Source organism: Lithobates pipiens, unplaced genomic scaffold (assembly GCF_037356315.1).
Source record: "Lithobates pipiens isolate NorthernLeopardFrog02 unplaced genomic scaffold, aLitPip1_a1.2 Scaffold_16, whole genome shotgun sequence".
NCBI classification, from domain to species: domain Eukaryota; kingdom Metazoa; phylum Chordata; class Amphibia; order Anura; family Ranidae; genus Lithobates; species Lithobates pipiens.
Genome location: NW_027507748.1, coordinates 525,134,427 through 525,156,925, shown reverse-complemented (window position 1 = coordinate 525,156,925; position 22,499 = coordinate 525,134,427). Strand labels below are relative to the sequence as shown.

Sequence of the window (22,499 nt, the reverse complement as noted above, 5' to 3'; positions counted from 1 at the left end):
AATTGTATGAATCCAAAGGAGTGTGGAGTAAGATCCCACATATTCACAGCATTTAAGTGGAACTTTAAAATTCAAATTGAATTAAACTTTAATTGTAGAAGAGACATACTATGGGGGTGATTTATTAAAATTGGAGAGTGCAAAATATGGTGCAGCTCTACATAGAAACCAATCAGCTTCCAGGTTTTTTTTTTGTCAAATCTTAATTGAACAAGCTGACATTAGAAGCTGATTGGCTACCATGAACAGCTGCACAAGATTTTGCACTCTCCAGTTTTAGGCTCCATTCACATCTAGGCGTTGCTATTTTAAAGGCGTTTATAGGCCATTTTTAAGGCTTTTTTAGGGCTTTTTTTGCAGAGTTTTTGTATAAGCATTTTGTTGACAAGTCACCAATGAAAAGCAGTAAAACACCTGTAATCTGCCAAGAAAAAGCAGCTCACGTACCTTTTTGAGCGACAGTCGTTTTGCCATTGAAATTAATGGGATTTGTCTTCGGTGTTTTTAGAGCAGAAAATTGCCCAAAAACACCTAGTTGTGAACAGAGCCTTAGTAAATCAACCATCATGTCAGTAAAGGATTCTTACCTGCCTGTTCGTGATTTTCTTAACAATGTACACACAGTTTCACATGTGTAACTGACAACTTTTATGCTCTTCTTTTTATCAAAAGTTTTCACATATTGGTTGTGAATTATAATTTTTTGGACAATTTAACCTAAACTCAGTAGATTGCACAATCAGACCGTAATGTGTGTTCTAGCATCTCTAGCATTTTATTAAAAGGGTGGTTGATGCTTGCAATAAACTTCCAGCAGAAGTAGTGAGTCAGTCAAAAGTAAATGGCTTCAAACATGCTTGGGACAAACATAGATCTATACTCAGACAAAAAAAATTAATGAAAAAACAAAACAAAAAAAAAAACCACCAACCCCCCCCCCCAAAAAAAACATGCCACCCCCCCAAAATAAAAATAAAAAAGGGCAGACTCGATGGATTACTCTGTCTTTTTCTGCCATCAATTTTCTATGTTTGTAGTATTTCTAATACAGTTTGTAAAAGGCGAAAGTGTCCATTTATAAATGAGCCGTATATCTTTATCGTAATGTTAACTCAATGATATTTAGTAAAACAATAAAACTAATTTTGCAAAGTGAATGGAAAAGTAAAAGAATATGGGGTGTCTGGTGTAAAAAAATCGGAATACAGGCTAAATTTGCAGCTTTAACAGTTATTTTTAGCCTCGTGACAATAATTTTGAAATTGATTTGAATAGAAATAACTGTCATTAAAAAAATAAATACTTATTCTAGTGCATTAGCTTTGTGAATTGAGCTGTATTTGTGTTCAGTAGTGAACTAAAAAAATAATAATTTTCGTTTGTATTAATATTATTTTTGTTATAATTTTAGATTATATTGTTTTCTGGGGGGTGTTACATAACCATGCTATAGTTTTCTCAGTTATTGCTTGCTTCAGTAACAATATTAGCTTCAACACAGTCAGCAGCAACCTACATTTAATAGTAAAATAATGTAATCCCAGGGTCATCAAACTGTTTCTGTATAGCTGATTTGACTTTTTTGATTACTGGCATTCTAAGAGAACACAGCTTTCTTGAGGTGTCACAAAGTATAACTGTATATTAGGCGGCCTCTTACTGAGAGCTCTCTTAATGACAGCCCCATTTGCTCAGCCTCAGTGACCATTTGTCCTGGAGTCATTGGAGATTGGTGGAAGGGGAAGTGAATTTACATATCCTTGAGCATATAACCTGGGGAAAGAGATGAGCCCAAGCAGTTATTCACACTCTCCTGAATACAGGCACCACTTAACAGGATTGTGCTGAGTGCTTTCACAGCTGGCAAGCTCCATTGATACTACATTGTTCCTCTTCAAGATACAACACCAAGAGATTTTACTTGGCAGCATAAACAGATCTACAACAAGGAAAGGACTGAAAATGTTTGAGTTCTTCAAAGCATTGCCAGTACTACTGCTGGGTTTGATGACTTCACTATCCTCTGCAGAATTTGTTCATTACTACATCTACGAGGAAGAGGCACCTGGAACGGTCATTGCTGTTTTATCAGAGCACCCACTGTTCAACTCAACTGACCAACTTGAGAGCAACTTTCGCCTTATGAAGCAATATAACAACTCCATTATCCAACTGCAAGACAGTGATGGCCAGCTAAGCATTGGGGAGAAGATTGACAGGGAACAGATCTGCAGGCAGACTTTAAACTGTATCCTGGCTCTGGACGTGGTCAGTTTTTCAAAGGATCAGATAAAGTTGATGAATGTAAAAGTGGAGGTAAGAGATATTAACGATAACAGACCTCACTTCCCTAGTTCTGAAATACATGTGGATATTTCTGAAAGTTTAGCAGTGGGTGCTAGGATTCCTTTGCAAATAGCTATTGATGAAGATATTGGGGAAAACTCTATCCAGAACTATGAACTGTCAGATAACAGCCACTTCAAGATTGATGTGAAGACTAGAACTGATGGGGTTAAATATGCAAACCTAGTACTTTTAAAGGAATTAGACAGGGAAAAACAGTCTGCATACACCTTGAAACTGGTTGCCATGGATGGAGGGAGCCCATCACTTTCTGGTAGTGCAGTGGTTAATGTTCGGGTACTGGACTTTAATGACAACAGCCCAGTGTTTGAGAAGAGTGCTGTCACTGTGGACATGATGGAGGATGCTCCTGCTGGATATCTCTTACTGGACCTCAATGCAGATGACCCTGATGAAGGTGCCAATGGAGAAATAATTTACAGTTTCAGCCCTCAGGTGTCCCCAGAGGTACGTCAGCTCTTTCATGTAGATCCCAAATCAGGGGGCATAACTCTTGAGGGTAAAGTTGATTTTGAGAGCAGGCAAACTTATGAGTTTGAAATACAAGCTCAGGATTTAAGTCCTAATCCATTAACTGCTACTTGTAAAATAACTGTGCATATCATAGATGCAAATGATAATGCTCCCTCTATCACCATCACTCCCTTAACTACTGTCAACAAAGGCATAGCCTATATAACTGAAGGAGCTGCTAAGGATAGCTTTGTAGCACTTATCGGCACCACAGATAGAGACTCTGGGCTTAATGGACAAGTTCATTGTACACTTTATGGGCATGAACACTTCAAACTCAAGCAAGCCTATGAGGAAAGTTTTATGATAGTTACTACTTCTCCCCTGGACCGGGAAAAGATAGCTGAGTACAACCTGACAATTGTAGCAGAAGATTTGGGATTGCCTTCCTTGAAAACCATAAAGCAGTATACTGTCAGGCTGATTGATGAGAATGACAATGTACCTGAATTTACCAAACAAATATATGAGGCATCTGTATGGGAGAATAATGCCCCTGGAACTTATATCACAACTGTGATGGCCAAAGACACAGATTTTGGACTGAATGGCAAAATAACTTATAGACTGGTTGATGCAAAAATATTGGGTCAGTCCTTGTCTACATTTGTGGCTATTGACACTGACTCAGGTATGTTACGTGCTGTAAGATCATTGGACTATGAAATGCTTAAACAGCTAGACCTTGAAATTGAAGCTATTGACAATGGTACTCCTCAACTTACAGCTCGTACTCAGATGAGAATAAAGATAATTGATGTAAATGACAATGCACCTATGATAACTTTCCCCATGGTGGATAATGGATCTGCTGAAGTTATGTTGCCCATCCATGCCCCACAAAATTACTTAGTCCTGCAGGTTAAAGCCACTGATAAGGATGAGGGGGTGAATTCCCAACTTTTCTTCGATATTCAGGAAGACAACGAAAAGTTATTTGCCATAAACAAAGTGACTGGTGAATTATCATTAACCAGAAAAATTGATTTTTTGCAAGATAAGGACTTGAGTATTGTTATTGCTGTGCATGACAATGGACGACCTTCCATGTATTCCAATGCTACCATAAAATTCACTTTTACTGAATCCTTTCCATCTAATGTAGAGATAGTTATTATGCAAAGTTCTGCAGAGAGCCAGCATCAGATGGACCTGTCCATAATCTTCATAGCAGTGTTATCTGGAGGTTGTGCTTTGCTCCTCATCGCTATATTATTCGTGGCCTGTTCTTGCAAACGGAAATCTGCTAATTCTAAGACTGATGTTGAAGAACAAAGGATAAGAGAAGTTAAAGACCAACTACTTAATAGCACAGCTTCGCCAAAAGAGAGCCTGTCATCTTCCACTTTGTCACAATCTGAATCTTGTCAGCTGTCAATCAACACGGAGTCAGAAGGCTGCAGTACATCATCCAGCACAGACCTGGTCAAAGACCTTCAGACAGAATCAAATGTAAGTAATCCTTTTATTTGATTTATTAACTATTACCCAAGGCCTCAGGGAACATAAAGGCATTTATTCAGTTTCTTACTGTTAGAGTTTTATCTTACCTGCAACACAATGACAATCACTAAAGTGTTTTCATTTGTACAGCTAGTGTCCAAATACCTAATATGTCTTCAGAATATTTGTTATTATTACTATGCAAATGCTTGTAGGCTGTTTTACAGGACAGCACTTGTTATCTTGGCAATTTAAATTCTTGCATCATGCACGCTAATGAGGGCTTTGATTGAAAGGTGAAAATAACTTTGTCTTTCACTGAATGCTAATGACTTTTTTTCCCTCTCTTAACAGAGTTCAGATTCCGATCCATTATACCATTCATCCAGGTTCTGCAGAGATATTTCTACTGGGAGCATAAGGTAACAATCATAACTACTGTCAACACCACAAAAAATTTGTTTGTTAGTAGAAGACATGAAATCTGAAATTATATTATTTATAATTGTATTACTATTAGGAAGTCTGATGCAGGTATAGGACATTAGTGCTTCTCAGTTTTGTGGCATATACAGCAAAATGGCACCATTTTGGCCCTTTAAAATGAGAACAATTATTGTTTAGTACACTATTTGTAATCTGTAAGGTTCAGTATTCACAGCAACCACTCAGCTTTTAGTTTGCACAATTTAGATTGGTGTAAAGGTACAACTATACATATGAGATGATTGCTGCCTATTTGGGATGAGTAACAATTGTATATAAATCCCAACCACGACACTACCTGCCTGGAGTTTGCATGTTCTCCCTGTGCCTGCCTGGGTTTCCTCCGGGTACTCTGGTTTCCTCCCACACTCCAAAGACGTGCTGTTAGGTTAATTGGCTTCCGTCTAAATTGGCCCTAGTATATGTATGTGAATTAGGGACCTTAAATTGTAAGCTCCTTGAGGGTAGGGACTGATGTGAATGTACAATGTATATGTAAGACACTGCGTAAATTGATGGAGCTATAGATGTACCTTAATAATTATATGGGCAGCTTGCATCTTCTGCAAAGCCCAAGCTAAAACTACCCATACACATATAGATTTCTCATTTAGCCAGTGGGCTAAACAAGAAAAACCTAATAGATTCCTCCTTCTAAGCTAAACAGCATGGAAAGAGGAACATCCCTTGATAGTTATTGAATTTTGACAGCCAGCGCCTGCATACCTGCACAGTGACTGCATCTGATTTGATGCCATCACTGTTCAGTCAGCATTTTTCTATCCAGCTCCACTGACAAAAGTTGGTTAACAAATGTACTTGTCTAAGAACTTGGTCCTGAGAAGGCCACTCATGCTTTCATTTAGAAACATTTTTGTCAGTCTTTAGGATATGACTTTCCCTAGCATTATCTTCTTTGATAAGGTTTCTTAGAGATAAGGTAAACTCTGGGGAATTCTGCTTATTTAATAAAAAGCATAGCAAGGACTTTTTTTTTTTTTTACATTACAATTATTTTAACAGGTAACTGTTCAGCAGGTACATTTTCCAGCCTTCAACTAATGTCTATAGGTGCCTTAAACTCACCATACATTATACATTTTTTTTTGTTCTAGCTCATTTATATTTACCTTCAACTATGTAGTGCAAGGGCCTGCCTGATTGCATACAAATTGAAAGTGTTTAGGTTTGGCCCCATATTATATGGTTTTGGTAAATCTAAAGGACAATTGTAGAAGAGTATTGCATAATGTATGGCCAGCTTATGTTTATTTGTTAAGGTGCCCAGAGGCATAGGAAAATCCCCCAATGCCCCCCCCCCCCCCGATTCCCGATTTGGTTAATTATGGTTTTGTAGAAAAACAATACAATTCTGTCTGTGGCACTTTTTATGTTTGCAATAGCATCCAAAGTTTCATGGCCAGCTTTCAGTGTGTCCCCCCCTTCTTCAAGATCCAAGCAGTACAAAACAAGATGAGTACTGCTTGGACCTTAAAGAAGGGGGTATACCCCAAAAGCTTGTCCTAAAATGTTGGATGTGCAAAATATATTTTTTTTTTTAAACAAATGGACTAATATGGCTACAATCACCTCAAGCAAATTGATTGAATGGTGTATGAAGCCCCTGATCTTGACAAAAATTCCCTAATATGAATATGTTGTGGAAAGATCATTGCAAAGGCGATATACAGGCAATAAAGTAATAACAAGAAATGCTTACTTTAAACATATCAGAACTTGTTTATTGTTTTATGTTAGAACTCATTTACCACCTTTTATTTCTGCAGTGGAAAATCTCAGACTGAACGGCTTAGTGCAAAAGACAGCGGTAAAGGAGACAGTGACTTCAATGACAGTGATTCTGACACCAGTGGGGAAGGTGTGAAAAGGGACACAGGCCTGCCAATTCACAGGCAGCCATGTAAGTTGTAGCTCAAACAGACTGCTGTATTTTTAGTACGTCTCATGTAAATAGCAATAATATTATGATATGAAACTATCAATTAAGTTTTAATTATATTATGTCTTATTTATATAGCAAAACTTTTAGGTGTATGTCCAGCCAAAATGTTGCTAATGGGAACGAATCAGAAACCCTTTTGGGTTTTACTTCAATCCAAAGATTTCTCCTCACTTACTATCTCAGTGACAATGGTTTCCATATCGGAACAGATGATTGTTTTGTTTTTTTGGGGGAAGGATAAACCCCTTTTGTGTGTCCTAATTCCTGTCTAGGGGAAATGTTGTCACTGTGACCGTAAAGGAAAATTTCCCTTACAGAGCCCTGGATAGCAGTAAAACTTTAACAGGGGTTCTAATCCTTTACCACTCTATTCAAAAATAATATTATTATTCAGGATTTATATAGCGCCAACAGTTTGCACAGCGCTTTACAATATAAAGGGAGACGATACAGAAACATTACAATTCAATATAAGAGGGTCAGGAGGGCCCTGCTCCTGGGAGCATACAATCTATCAGGGAGGGACTGGTGGAACAAAAGTAGAGGCGAGGGGTTAACTAATGGGAGAAATAGAAGATTTGTTTATTTGTTGAAGGCAGGATAGGTTCTCCTGAAGAGATGAATTTTCAAGGATCGCCTAAAAGTAAAGATTGGGTTAGCGAGAGGATTTTATTCTAGAGGATGGGAGAGGTTCTAAAGAAGTTCTGGAGATGAGCAAGGTAGGAGGAGACAAGGGAGCTAGAGAGAAGGAGATATTGGGAGGCAGAGAGGACAGTTTGGGTGATATTTGGAGGCAAGATTGGTGATGTAGCTTGGGGCAGAGTTGTAAATGGCTTTGCATGTTATTGTTAATGTTTTGAATTTCATTTACTGGGCATTCGGAAGCCAGTGGAGGGATTAGCAAAGAGAGATGGCAGACACTAAAAAGTTGGTAAGGTGGAAGAGTCCACCAGCAGTAGATTAAAAGTTTTGTCTGGTCATGCACTTAGGTTTTCTTGATCAGTATTATATAGTTCACACTATTCAGCTCTGACCGTTCACGTCTAATGCACTGTGCAATTACAACACTGTTTTCTTCCTTTATTCAAGGTTCTCCATACAGAGGAACATCTGGAACACTGCGAGGTCCAGTACATCCAGTCAGCCACCACAGCAATAAAGTCCCATATCCTGGAAATGCAACCATGCAGTATGAAAAGGGATATGCAATGTCTTATTCCTTAGTTCCTACTTACTACAACACCTATCACCACTCCAGAATACCTAATGTCCCTGTCACCAGCTATACAATTAAAGACTCATATTATGTCAACGGTATGCAGGATGGGAGGATGACTGGACAATGTGAACAGGATTGGTTGAACAGAAAATCCATGCTTTCACCACCTAGGGTGTCCAGGACATACCACAGGTCCAATTACAACACAGAAATCAGCTTGCAACCCTGTGAAATTGCAACCACCTTTTAAACCTTTCTGGGAAAAGTAACTGGGTTATAGTGTATTTAACATGATTTTTTAATTTTGAATTACAGACGAGAAGGGTTAAAACTATTAATTTTTCTTGCCATCTGTAACTCATTAGGGAGATTCTTTCCTTGTGCTTCCTCTCTGAACAGGAAGTGAGAGAATATCTTTGTTATGGAAACAAGTGCACCCATTAGAAGATGTCCCCTCTTTTTCTGTTCTGATTGCAACATAAAATTGTGGCTTTACCAACACTTATTTCTGGTGACACTGAATATCAGGACAAATAGAAAGAGAAGGGTACAGACAGCAATTAAAACTAACCAATGGCTCTATCCCCTTACCACTCTAGCCAAAAGAAAAATGCCTTTAATTATACTTCAAGTAAAGGTCCAGTTTAGTATTCTGTTCACTAGATTCTAAACGGTACCCTAATTAAAGGAGCCCTGCATTTCCACCAGTAGACCCTAGGTGGCAGTATTGCTGCTAGTGCACGCGGTTATGTAGTCACTGACCATGAGCTGTCCTCCAAAACAGCAAATCCAAAGATCTTTTATAAGCATGTACCTCCTATATACTCCTGGAATAAAATATGTCAATGGACACAGAAAATGGCAAGATAAATCAAAAGGAGGCTCTGAAGAAATAGAAAAACACAGAATATCATGCTAATATAATATAAATGTAAAAATGTAGAAAAGAAATGCATTCTACAAATTTAGTTGTAGAAATTTATGAGGAAATTTAGGAGGAGACATGCAAATATCTTATGAAATGTCACTTTAGCTAACTATGCATACAGAATAGCTAGTTTTATAGCACAAAAACAATCAGGAATAGAAAACTTAAAAAAAAAGGGTGTAACAAGGTATACCCTTTGAGTTTGTAAGGAATCTAGTTATTGATGATTTTATTCTGTCACTGCACTCTTGTTAGTTCACATGTAAATATCTAATAATTTTTGTACATATATATATGTTTAGCTTTTTGACTGTATATATCATATGATTTTTATGTTGTATATGGATTTAGTCTTTCAATAAATATTTATTTTTAAAATTTCTCTAAAATGTCTGTTTCCTTTTTTTCTTTATTGTTACAGTTAAAAAAGTAACATGGCTCTTTTATAAAGTGGCTCTTTTATTTCCTAAGGTACTAGCAAACTGATTGAAGTACAGGCATTACACAGCTGGCACTGTTCACATTCTTATAATAATTACCCATTACAATAAATATAATTGGGATTCTAGAATCTTCTAAACACAATCTTGATTAAATGTATCTAAAGCCAAATCTTTTTGTGTTTTTCATTTTGAATAAAGCAGGAATGTTTTGCTTTCCATCTTTGTCCCATTCCTGAGATTTCTGAGGAAATTAGAAGAAATCTCTTGAAAGTGAGAACATTTTCTTTGGGTCGGTTCACACTAGTGGGCGTGCATTCCGGTTGCGGGTATCACATCAATTCCATCACCCGCAGCCAAATTGCACTGCTCTTACCAGAGGCGTGGGGCTGCCATTCATTCTGAATGCCAACCCCACTCATCTCAGCCCACATTGCGATTGCAGGTGCAGGAAATGCAGGGGAATCACATGGTCTTTTTGAGGTGCCCCTGTGGCTGTGTTTTAAAAAGGCGATTGCACTTTTTTTGTGCGTTTAATGCAGCACAACCAACCCATTCAAAGTAATGGGCTGCCATGCCCGAGCAAACATGGGACGCATGGCCCGCACTAGTTTGAACGGAGCCTTGGACAATTTCTACTCTATCCCTGTTCTGGTGACAACAATTTTGTACTTTTCCTCACTTTTAATCCAGATATCATTGGTCACCAGGACACAGCAATAGCTACCTGACGATAGTTCCAACTTCTCACAGCTGTGTTCACACTGCAAAGGTTAACTGCTAGTTAAAGTGGAGTTGCACCCATTTAAATGTCAGCAGCTACAAAAAGTGTAGCTGCTGACTTTTAATAATCGGACACTCACCTGTCCCACGGTCTAGAGATGCGCGGGCAAATGAAGCCCCACTCCTCTCCCTCTCCTCTCTGCGACGCCAGCATTGTAACTGTGGACACCCGGGTGTGCCTTCACAGCCGAGTACACACTGTGCATGTGCTCGCTGTGAATGGCTAGGCAATCTTCTGGCACCTGTGACATGTCCCAGAAGATTGTGGGGAGGGGGGAGAGGTGAACTTCCTTCTGGCCCCGGCAGGAAGTGGGAGCTGGGTGCCTCTAAAAAGAGGGTATCCGTCCCCCCTATAGAAATTACATGTCAAATGTGGCATGTCGGGGGTCATCATCACTTAAAGCGGAAGTTCCATTTTTGGGTATACACACAGCCTACTTTGACTGTGGGCCGCTTTCCCATGGCCAGTCGTCAGAATGTTCCTATCCTCAATGCAATTCTTCCTCGTTCAGGAGAGGGACGTTGAGGGAGGTCAAACCTCCCCTAAACACAGCAACTCTTATACTCTGTTAAAAGCCTATGTGTACATGGACACATAAGCTTTTATGGAGTTGAGTTTAGGAGCTTTGCCAAAAAAAATGTCAAAAGCTCCTCAACTCAAGTTTAGGAGCTGCCAGTGTACTTGAAGCCTTTGGCAACTTGCACACTTTATTCTCTTTGATGCCTTTTCTCCTAGAGGAGTTTAGTAGCAGAAGAAAACATTGTAAAAAGCTGCTTTTACGAGTGCATTTATGCGCAATCACACATTCTATTATTATTATACATGATTTTTATAGCACAAACAAGTGCTCAATGCGTTACAAAATGAAGACAAACAGTACAGTTACAAGACAAACAGTACAGTTACAATACAATTTGTTACAAGAGGAAGCAAAGGGCCTCTTAGAGCTTACAATCTAAGAGGTATTCTATTGGCCAGAATGTTAATTTATTCTGGCCAATAGAATGTATTAATTAGCAATAACATGCCAAGCTCCTCTCCTGAATGTGATTTTAGTGTTTTGTTTTTGTTTTACGTTTTTTATCTACCTCTAAACCCCCCTGCTTCTAAACTCCTATACATGGACACATACTGTAGGTTAACATGGACAGTTTTGTCGCCTGTAACAACGATAAATCGGCAGAACTGCCGCTATAATCTTTCTTATGGTGCACAGAATCGCCAGCTGAAAACAAGGATATCTGAAGCATGCCTGTAGCCGCAGGCATCTTTCAGATATTTCCACTGAAAGTCAAAGACATCATATGACGTCTTTGGGCGGAAAGTGATTAACCACTTAAGGACCAGGCCTCTTTTTTGGACTTGGTGTTTCCATGTTTAAAACAGTTTTTTTTGCTAGAAAATTACTTAGAACCCCCAAACATTTTATATTGTTTTTTTTCTAACACCCTAGAGAATAAAATGGCGGTCATTGAAATACTTTTTTTCACACCGTATTTGCGCAGCGGTCTTAGAAGCGCACTTTTTTTGGAAAAAATTCACTTTTTTGAATAAAAAAATAAGACAACAGTAAAATTAGCCCAATTTTTTTTTATACTGTGAAAGATAATGGTATGCCGAGTAAATTGATACCCAACATGTCACGCTTCAAAATTGCGCCCGCTCGTGGAATGGCGTCAAACTTTTAGCCTCAAAAATCTCCATAAGCGACATTTAAAAAATTCTACAGGTTGCATTTTTTGCGTTACAGAGGAGGTCGAGGGCTAGAATTATTGCTCTCGCTCTACCGATCGCGGCGATACCTCACATATGTGATTTGACCACCGTTTTCATATGCGGGCGCTACTCACGTATGCGCTCGCTTCTGCGCGCAAGCTCGTCGTAACGGGGTGTTTTTAAAATGTTTTTTTTTTTTTCTTATTTATTTTAATTTATTTTATTTATTTTTACACTTTTAAAAAAAATAAAAATAAAATGGATCACTTTTATTCCTATTACAAGGAATGTAAACATCCCTTGTAATAGAAAAAACCATGACAGGTCCTCTTAAATATGAGATCTGGGGTCAAAAGGTCCTCAGATCTCATATTTGGGCTAAAATGCAAAAAAAAAAAAAAAAAGAAAATCTGACATTTAAAAAAAAATATACCTTTAAGAGGTATGGGCGGAAGTGACGTTTTGACGCCGCTTCCGCCCTCCTATGGTATAGAGACGAGTGGGGGCCATCTTAGCCTCACTCGTCTCCATACCCAGCAGACTGAAGGACCCGATCGCCTCCGCCGCTACCGACGGCTCCGGTAAGCGGCGGAAGGTGCGGGAGGGCGGCGGGAGGGGGGGTGGCACCTCTCCCGCCGCCGATAGCGGTGATCTCGCGGCGAATCCGCCGCAGAGACCACCGTTATCGTACAGCCGACCGCCGCCTGAAGAGATGGATATCTCAGTTGTGGCAGCAGCTGCTGCCGTTACCGAGATATCCCTCTTCAAAAAATGGACGTACATCGTCGTGCGGCGGTCGGCAAGTGGTTAAACAAGATGGCTGACATTTTTGAGCTGATCTTGAAACAAATATTAAACACACAGTCTGCAATCGTAATTACTAAAATAAATATTAAGTTAAGTTTAATGCTATGTACTGTTTGGATAGATGGTTTATCAGCAAATTTGATGATGCTAAGGAACATATAAATGTTTATATCTCTGGATGTATATCTATTCTTAGGTATGGGAAACGGTCGAGACAGAGGGTACTGGGGACACCGGAAATTATTTCAATAACACAACATATCTCATATATGCATAAAACAATGCCTAGATTAATATATGAGGGGGGCCATTATCAGCCTGCTGGGGGAGGAGTTGTCGGGTGAAAGAACTGGAATGATGACCTGCTAGGCTGTGGTGGCCCTCAAGGGACCACCCTTTCTGGGGGGGTGCACCTCGGGCCGGGAGCTGAAGAAGCCTCTCTTTACATGGTCATTGAGAAGTGTCCTGGAACAGGAGCAGGAGAAAGACAGCGGGGAACATGCCCAGGAAAGTTATTCAGGAGAGATCCATCCCGGGGTCAGTGAGTGAGAAGAACGGTAAGAAGCTCTGGGAGAGACATGCCAGGATTGAGACTGAGGCAGAGACAGAGACTGAGGTGTTGTTGAAGTTATGTCGCTGCAGCCAGGAGGGTTGGCAGGATTTGCATCGGACATGCTGGGAGCAGCACGGATCAGTTAGCACAATTATTCTTTTCATCTAATGTGTGTACTAGGAAAATGTTAGGACTTATTCAGAGTGAGGCCTAGCCAAGTGCTAACGATGACAGGAATCTGGAATTGGACAGTGAAGGAAAGCAAGTGATCTCAAGTAGTTTGCTGGAGGAGATGTACAGTAGAAGAGACTGTCAGTTTGGATTAAATTACTTTTATTTAAATTAGAAGTATTCATCATCTGGGCATCCCATGTCCCCTTTCCCCAACCAAGTTTAATCCCCCTAATAAAAACAACAAAACAACAAAAACAAGCAAGAGACTGTTCATTGTCTGGAGAAAGTGTGCCTAAAATGGAAGTCTGACCAGTAGGGTGATGTGTGGATGTTGAAACACGCAGCGACCCCCGGGGCACCGCTACATATGGGTCTGATAAAAAATTGTGCTAATTTCAGGTGACTTGAAAAAATTCAAACACCACCATTCTATTCTCTTTTTTTTTTGTTTTCAGAAAATTTATAATATTTGAGTTGGGAGCTAAAATCAGCATTTTAATATGAATGCAAAAAACAGTCTTTCTGACTCTGGTGGAGGGCAAGGATACATATGTTACCAGAAAAGGTAAAATCATCTCCAGTATAAACACAAACAGCAGTTTATATGAAGCTAAAAATTAATTTCATGCGGGTTTGGTCTTAAATCTACCCTTACATTTTTAAATTGTGGGAAGGGACTCATGCAAACACAGAAACCCCATGCACATAATGTCTTTGTTATTAATCAAAGAAATACCTCTTTCTACAAGGCCAATATGCTGATACAAAAATGTCTCATGTAGGCTTATGCTACTTTAGTACTTATAGGAGGAACCCAGTAGAATTCACATTACATACCAACTTATACAGTGCAGTAGAAATAATGCAAACGAACATAAATAAAAACTAAAAAAAAATGAAAAAAAGCTGTGTTACAAGGACACGAGATTTTATCTATACAGTTGAGCAGGCCATGTTAGGTAAACAATAATGACCCTATGCTTAACCACCGCATCAGCAGAACTTTGAAGTGTGGTTTGTGTGCAGTTTTGTTAAATACATGTAGTCAGAAGAGGTCAATTTAATGATAGAATAGAAAATAACATAGAAATGTTTATGGAGAACACACAAGTCAAGGATAGTAAATAGATTGGGAGTTATTGTTTGAGCCCTTAACATTTCTTAAAGCAGTAGTGAAGTCTTTAAAAAAAAAAAAACATTCCCAGGCAAGATAATGACATAATATAGTAGTATGCACCACATACTAGCACATTATGAAGGAATTACCTACAAACGGATCCCTCCAGTGGCGCCCTGTCACCGCTGCCAGGAATTCCATCTTCACCCAGTCCTCCATCCTTGTTCAATGGCCGAGCCGCAATGATGTCACTCCTGCATATGCACGCCAGAGTCACGGCTGCAGCACAGCAGTCTTAACGGATGGCATACCGTCAATTGAGTGACAACGATGTCACCGGCTGATAAAGAGATGAGTATCTCCTAAATACATTCAGGATATATATTCACTGTACCTACAGGTAAGCTTTATTGTAAGCTTACCTGTAGGTAAAACTGACCCAGCAATACTACTACTTTAACATTCCAGAGTCTGCTTATAAAGAACCTTAGTAGCAGAACATCCCTGACACACTGAATGGTAAAAGAAAGCCTCTTAAATTTCATACAAAAAATGCAAGTGACTGTCTGCTTGATGAAGGGCTGATGTATGGTCCTGAAATGGTTGTCTTTCCCATCCACTGATGCCAAATTAACTGAGGCCAGGGCATTCCCTGACCCACAGCTGCACATTACAAAGAGGCGGAGATACTCATGACATTATTGACCTAATATGGCCATATTAGATAAATAACAATGCAACTGCGGGAGAGGGAATGCCTTGGTCACAGTTGATTGGGTGGCAGTGGGTAGGAATGACAACTTTCCATGTTTGGTCTGAATTCAAACCCAACCAACTCAAACCCAAGCTCATACATAGACAACAGTACAAAAAGATATGGTGAATCTTCCTGGCAGAAAAACAGACAGCTATAAAAATCTGGCAGGAGTTATAATCCTTTTCTACTTTATCCAAAAAAGGTAGCGTTCAGGGCAAATCAGGGTTCCCATTAAACCCTATCTGTTCACAGTTTGAGGACCCGGCAAACTGTTTGGGCTGTTCAATTGCTCAAACATCCTGCAGTAGCAGGAAACCTTTCCATTATTGGCAGTATTACTATGGCCAGTAAATGAAACCCCCAATGTGCAGGCTGTTAGTTTCATTTGTTGCTAAGATCCTAGCATCTGCAAAGTGTCATTCAGTACTAGGGAGCAGACAGCCAAAGGCATCCTAGCAACCTATATCCTGCTACCTGCTGGCTTATTACAAATTGTTTGCATGCAACACAGTTGGCATCATTGACCATAATAAAGTATGGTCATTAGGGTTAGGGTCAAACATGCACCTGCTGTGTCCTTACCAAGCATTGATATCACCCGGCCCATTCACTTACATGGCAGGGAATCCTCAGTCATATAAGCAAATGGGCAGGGATCAGAGACAGGTACATCATTGCCTAAATATGAGGCCATATTTGGTCAATGATGTCTCCACTATCCACAACTTTTTCCTTATACAGCTGACAACAGCTCAGGGAGTTTTCATTCAACTAGTGGTACTGTTGGGATTCAGCGTGGGAGTCGGGTCAACTATTTATTTATTTTTTTCAGTTGGCAGGCATCATGATTGATGATGGATTTAAAAGGAAGGACTTTATTTGAATTTTTTGTTTTGTTAAAGGACTTGTCAAATGTTTAGGTACCTTTTTCCTCCAAATACATTTATTTGAATGAGTAGGAGAAATATGTACCACTTACTCATTCATATATAAGGCATGGTATCTGGGGGCCCTTTTATTAATATAGGTGACTTCCAGGTTCCAATAAGCCCCCTGCTTGCAGACCCCCACATCTACTGGCCAGGGTTGTGTGTGGAAGAACCTCATGTCCTCATCAACAAGGCACTCCCCCATATTAAGGGCATGTGGCCTAGTATGGTTCTTGGGGTTCCTACCCCAAGGACATGTGGCCTAGTATGCTTCCTACCACCTTTCTTGGCCAGTCAGACTGCATGCTTGGATTAAGGGTCTGGTATGGATATTTAGAAGAACCTCACTTTTTTTTTTTAGTGGAGATCCCCCTTAAATTCTATACTAGACCAAAAGGGTTTGCTCAAAAAAAAAAAAACACACAATTCACGCTGCACGCTGTACCCTGCACAAACTGTACCCAGGGCAGTTCAGCTCATCCTAATAATCATGATCATATTTGGTCAATGATGTCAACCAGCTAACAACCCCCCTTTTTTACATTCAGCTGAGAGTAGATTGGAAGGCACCTGTGTTTTTTCTTTCGAGAGGTTGTCAAGACATCATTCATCATAATAGATGGTGGATTTTTTTTGTGTATTTACTTTCTTACTTTTTTTTTGTTTAAGAATAAACAGAGATGCTATGTGGCCCTTAATCTTAATACTTACTAATGTATTGAGTGGTGCTGGATAACTGGGCCTAAATAAGGGTCTGGTATGGACTTTGGGGGGACCACTCACTTTTTTTTTCCTTTACTAGACCTTCATCGAAAAAATGAAAAAAAAAAAAACCAAAACACTGTGCAATTTCTCAAAAACCAATACAAGACGTAGATTATTAATGATGGTATGGTATGGATTTTAAATGATAATTCGGGCTTTCCTATCACTTTAACTTCGTTTTGGCCAAGTTGGCCCAAATAAAACTATTTCCATTATAAAATGATATGTCCGCTGTGTGTTTTGTAACATACTGTTGTAGCATTAGCAATATACGGTAAGGGGGTGCAGTGTTCCTGCAGCAGTACGGGCTGCCAGAATTTCAAAACATTTGGGCTGGGTGCTTCTCAGTCATTTAGGAGAAGATAGTATTTTATCAATGAATACAAGGCTTCTTCTGATTGGCTAAGGTGGAAATCGATGATATCATCCGTCTGTCTCTCCACCTCTGCCAATCAGAGCAAGCCTAGTATTTAGCAATAAAAATACAAGGCTTCTCCTGAAAGCTGAGAATCACTCAGCCTGAATCTTTAAGGAGGAACCCCAACATAAGGTATGTACTCTGTTATGGTTCAGTAGCATGCAGTTGCATGCTCTCTCTGCTCAGATTCTGGTATGCATTTCTTTGCAAAAAGCAAGAAAAAAAAAGCATGAGTCCTCCCCAAAATCTACACTAGACCCTTATCTGAGCATGCAGCCTGCATGCCAGATTACATGCTCTACATATGGGGGAGGGAAACACAGTGGAAAAGCACCTTGTTTCTAAGTTGGTGAAGACAAGAAGGTCTTCCCCACATCCCTAACTGGTATGTGGGGGTCTGCAAGCAGGAGAATCTGGAATCCCCTTTAAAATAAGGAAGGGAACCAAGATACCCCTTGATTATTTATGTAGGGGAAAGGGGGTATTGTGGGCCCCCACAGACCCACAAAAACACTGTTCCAAGGCTTTTGTAGAAGAAGTACTCCTCATCAACATAAGGACAAGGTGTTTTGCCAAGGGGCTTGCTGCTGGTAAGGTACACTATCCATGGTAATGGCATGTGGCATGGTATAGCACAGAGAAGGGGAAACACACTCCCCTTTCCTGGTCAGCCAGTCTGCTTGTCTGAATAAGGTTCTGGAGGTCCTGAAGCATTTTTTTTTTTTTTGCATGGGGTACCCCCTTAAAGGGATTGTAAAGTCTAAATGTTTTTTACCCTCATGCATTCCATGCATTAAAAAATGTTTAGGTGTCAGCATCGCCCCCTCAGCCCCCTTTTACTTACCTGGGCCCTCATTTGATCCAACGCCACGCACGTCTGCAGATCTTCTCTCACTTCCGGGTCTCGCTGGCTTTGCTAGGGCCAATGGCTCCCAGTGCTCTCAATCAAAGCCAGTGACGACGAAGTGGGGGCCGAGTCCCGATGTCTGTGTCAATGAATGAGTGCCTCCATGGGGGCACTGGCCAGAGAGGAGGGGCCAGGAGCGCCGACGGGGTGGACCTGAAAGAGGAGGTTTCTGCCCACTCTGTGTGATTCCATTGCACAGAATAGGAAAGTATAGACATGTTTGTTATCTTTTTTTATTTTTTATTTACCTTTACAACCCCTTTAAAATCCATACCAGACCTGAAGGTACAGTGGTACAGAACGTGGGAAAGACAATTCATACCAGACCCTCATAAAACATAAGGGTCTGGTAACGATGAAGGGAATCCCAGACCATTTTGTTTACAAAGTCTTTGAAGCAGCTGGAAAATGTAATTTATCAGCTAGCAATTGATTTTTTTATTTTTATTACAGGCACTTATATAGCGCCTTACATTTATTTTGTACATTCACATCAGTCCCTGCCCTCAAGGAGCTTACAATCCAAGGTCCTTAACTCACATTCATACATACACATACTAGGGCCAGTTTAGAGAGGAGACAATTAACCTATCAGCAAGTCTTTGGAGTGTGGAAGGAAACCAGAGTACCCAGAGGAAACCCACACAGGCACAGGGAGAACATGAAAACTCCAGGCAGGTAATGATATGTTTTTCTTATAGAACTGTCACTTTTACTTTAGTAAGAAGAATAGATCAATGTATGTTCCTTCTATAGCAACATCTTTTGCTGTAATATTATCGGTAAAAGTCTGATTATACATTTGATAAATACAGTAAAATAATTGAAATAAATGTAAAATATTAGCCAAGACAAATTATCAAAAGGGGTAAAATCAAATGCTTAAAAGATATCTTAACCAGAACAAAAATGCCATATTGCAGTGTACAAGTCCTTAGATTTAGTGGCTGCTTTCCTTTTCATTTTTTAGGTTTTTTCCTTTCATTTCTACTTGGTAATCCAGCAAATAACACACTTCCTGCCATCACAAGGCTATGCTCACTCACCCAACTATATCTGTTGAGGAGTAACATTGTGACCCTAGGCCAGTGATGGCAAACCTTGGCCCCCCAGATGTTTTGGAACTACATTTCCCATGATGCTCATGCACTCTGCAGTGTAGTTGAGCACCATGGGAAATGTAGTTCCAAAACATCTGGGGTGCCAAGGTCCGCCATCACTTCACTATGCTGTTCACCTGATTTGGACTACATAACCATCCTCTTCTATTCACCTCCTTTACATAGTGGGTGGGCAAGCTTGTAGTGTACAGAAGATAGCTTATAAGAAGATAATATTGTCTGCAATTTTATTTCAACTCACAAGATCTTACAAGGAAATTGCATTTCTGGCAAGATAAACTTGTATTTTGTGTACTTGAAGAATAGCGAACAATTTGGGGGTGTTTGCGGCAAATTCGAAAGCCGCAGAACACCCTTTAAAAGTCTATGGGAGAAAACAAAAGTGCTAATTTTAAAAGCTTATATGCATGGTATTGTCATAAAAAACGTTTGGGGGACATGTATCAATGCAAAAAATGTTTTAAAATCGTCAGTTTTTTCGGGAGCAGTGATTTTAATAATGCATAATAAAGTGAAATATTCCTTTAAATTTCTTACCTGGAGGGTGTCTATAGTATGCCTGTAAAGTGGCACATTTTCTCGTGTTTAGAACAATCCCTGCACAAAATGACATTTCTAAAGGAAAAACGTCATTCAAAACTACTCGTGGCTGTAATGAATTGTCGGTCCCGGCGATACAGATAAAAGTAATTGAAAAAAACGGCATGGGATTCCCCCAGTCCAATACCAGGCCCTTTGGGTCTGATATGAATATCAGGGGAACCCTGAATCAAAATTTTAAAACATAATTGTGTGGGGTCCCCCCAAATTCCATACCAGGCCCTTCAGGTCTGTTATTGATATTAAGGGGAACTCTGCACCAATTTCTTTTTTCTTAAATGGCATAGGGGTCTCCCTCAAAATCCATACCAGATCCTCCAGGTCTGGTATGGATTTTAAGGGGAACGCCGCACCAAAATTAAAAAGAAATGGCATGGGGTCCCCCCAAAAATCCATGCCAGACCCTTATCTGAGCACGCAACCTTGCAGGCCACAGGAAAAAAGGGGGGATGAGAGAGCGCCCCCCTCCTGAACCGTACCAGGCCACATGTTCTCAACATGGGGAGGGTGCTTTGGGGTTGCCCCCCAAAGCACCTTGTCCCCATGTTGATGGAGACAAGGGGCTGATCCCCACAACCCTTGCCCTGTGGTTTTGGGGGTCTGTGGGTGGGGGGCTTATCAGAATAACTTAACAATGGGACCCCCAGATCCCGCCCTCCCCTGTTTAAAATGGTAAGGGTACATTGTACCCTTACCATTTCACAAAAAAGTGTCAAAAGGTTAAAAAAAAAAACAAGACACACCTTTTGACAAGTCCTTTATTAAAAAATAAAAATGTCCCATGAAGTCCATTCATCTTCTTCTATGGCTCCACCGATGGACTGAAAAATAAAATAAAAAAGATCCGCCTCCATGGGAGGCACCCATCTTATGACGCTTCAGCGTTGACAACAGTTCTGTTATAACTGAGGATGGGGCCAAACAATGATGTACCCGGGAGACCCCGTCCCCCTCTGATGCACGGGGACTTCCCAATGGCTTCCCCATGGCATCAGAGGGGGGCAGGACGCCACGGGGAAGTCACTGGGAAGTCCCTGTGTGTGAGAGGGGGGCGGGATCACCCGGTTACTTCACCATCCCATAGACAATTCATTATAACTGCGAGTAGTTTTAAATTACTTTTTTCCTTTAGAAATCTCATTTTGTGCAGGGACTGTTCCCCAAAGACTTTTTATGACAATAACTTGCATGTTAACTCGTACATTTGATTTTTCATGTTCGTGTCCAATAGACTGTAACGGTGTTCGTGTTCGAACACATTTTTTGCCTGTTCGCATGTTCTGCTGCGAACCGAACTGGGGGGTGTTCGGCTTATCCCTACTTATCCCTACTTACCACCACTTTTATGTTATTGAGAAGAGGAGAGGGGGTGTGTTCTATAGTCAAACAGGGGAAAACTCTGCTTGGTGTTTCAATGTCGCAGCAGCAGCATTTTCAGTTCCTAACAGGAATTAAGGAGCTCAATGGATTTCTGGTAAACAGGTATTTTTCTGAACCTTTAAAGTGTTACCAAACACACAACTGTAAAATCAGTCTATATATGCAGTAATGCATGCTTGTTATACTCACTGTGGAACCTAAGGGGTTAATCCTCTGCATTGTGTAAAAAAGGCTGTTTGATCCTGTCTTCTCTAATCCTCTCCTTCTTCCACTGTCCCCAATCCATATTCTGATAAGAGAGAACATGCTCCATTGGTGTGTTTTGCTAGAGAGTTTTTATTTTCTTGGGAGGGTGCATGTGATCAGCAAAGGTCCAATCGACACTTTCTAGACAGAGGGTCAGGGACAGTCAGAGCAGAAAGAAAACTCCTCCTACATGCTTTAAAAAGACACTGATAGAAGTCACAAGACTGCTATGTACTGCTGAGAAGAAAATGTATTTAGCAGTTTATATTTACTAAAACAATTGCATTTCCATGTTCTGTGTACTGTGGGAGACCAGATATAGTTAATACAGGGTCTGGGTATAATAACAATATAAGCATTTTTTTTTTCAGATTACATATTTAGTTGTTAAATTTAGAAACCAGTAAGCATCAATCATACATTTTTGCGGGAACCTTCACAAACCAAAAATATTCCAACCATTAAGCTGACCACACATTATTTATATTTCAGCCAATTCCTAATTTTTCCAAGTTCCTGTCGGTCAAACAGGGGCTGCGTCCAATCAGATGCAGCTGCTGTTTGGTATTCTGAGATACGCCAAAATTAGCTGTCAGAATACAATAATCCACCCGGAGAATTTGTCCAAGCACATATGCAGCAAATAAACACTTACATTCCTTAAAAGAGACGTATGGGAATCTCTTTTTTTTTGTTAATCATACTTACCTAGCTGGATGCAGCATCAGTCAAATGCTGCATCTGTCCCCTGCCAGCTCTAACACTGAGAACTGAGCAATCAAACACTGCCAGCCGCTCAGTTCTCAGAGCTCCCTGAGCAGAGAGCTGGTGACTGTCAGTCACCGGCTCTCTGCTCTGCCCCTCCA

At 40.2% G+C, this 22,499-nt stretch overlaps 1 protein-coding gene across 1 annotated transcript; it reads left to right on the top strand.

Moving 5' to 3' along the window:
* Nucleotides 1-1,814: 1,814 nt before the first annotated feature.
* LOC143983448 (protocadherin-8-like) lies at nt 1,815-9,226 on the top strand. The gene is made up of 4 exons (XM_077483152.1): nt 1,815-4,332; nt 4,678-4,745; nt 6,597-6,730; nt 7,862-9,226. Exons 1-4 carry the CDS (start codon nt 1,963-1,965, stop codon nt 8,239-8,241), a joined length of 2,952 nt encoding a protein of 983 aa, XP_077339278.1. The 5' UTR covers nt 1,815-1,962; the 3' UTR covers nt 8,242-9,226.
* Nucleotides 9,227-22,499: the final 13,273 nt, after the last annotated feature.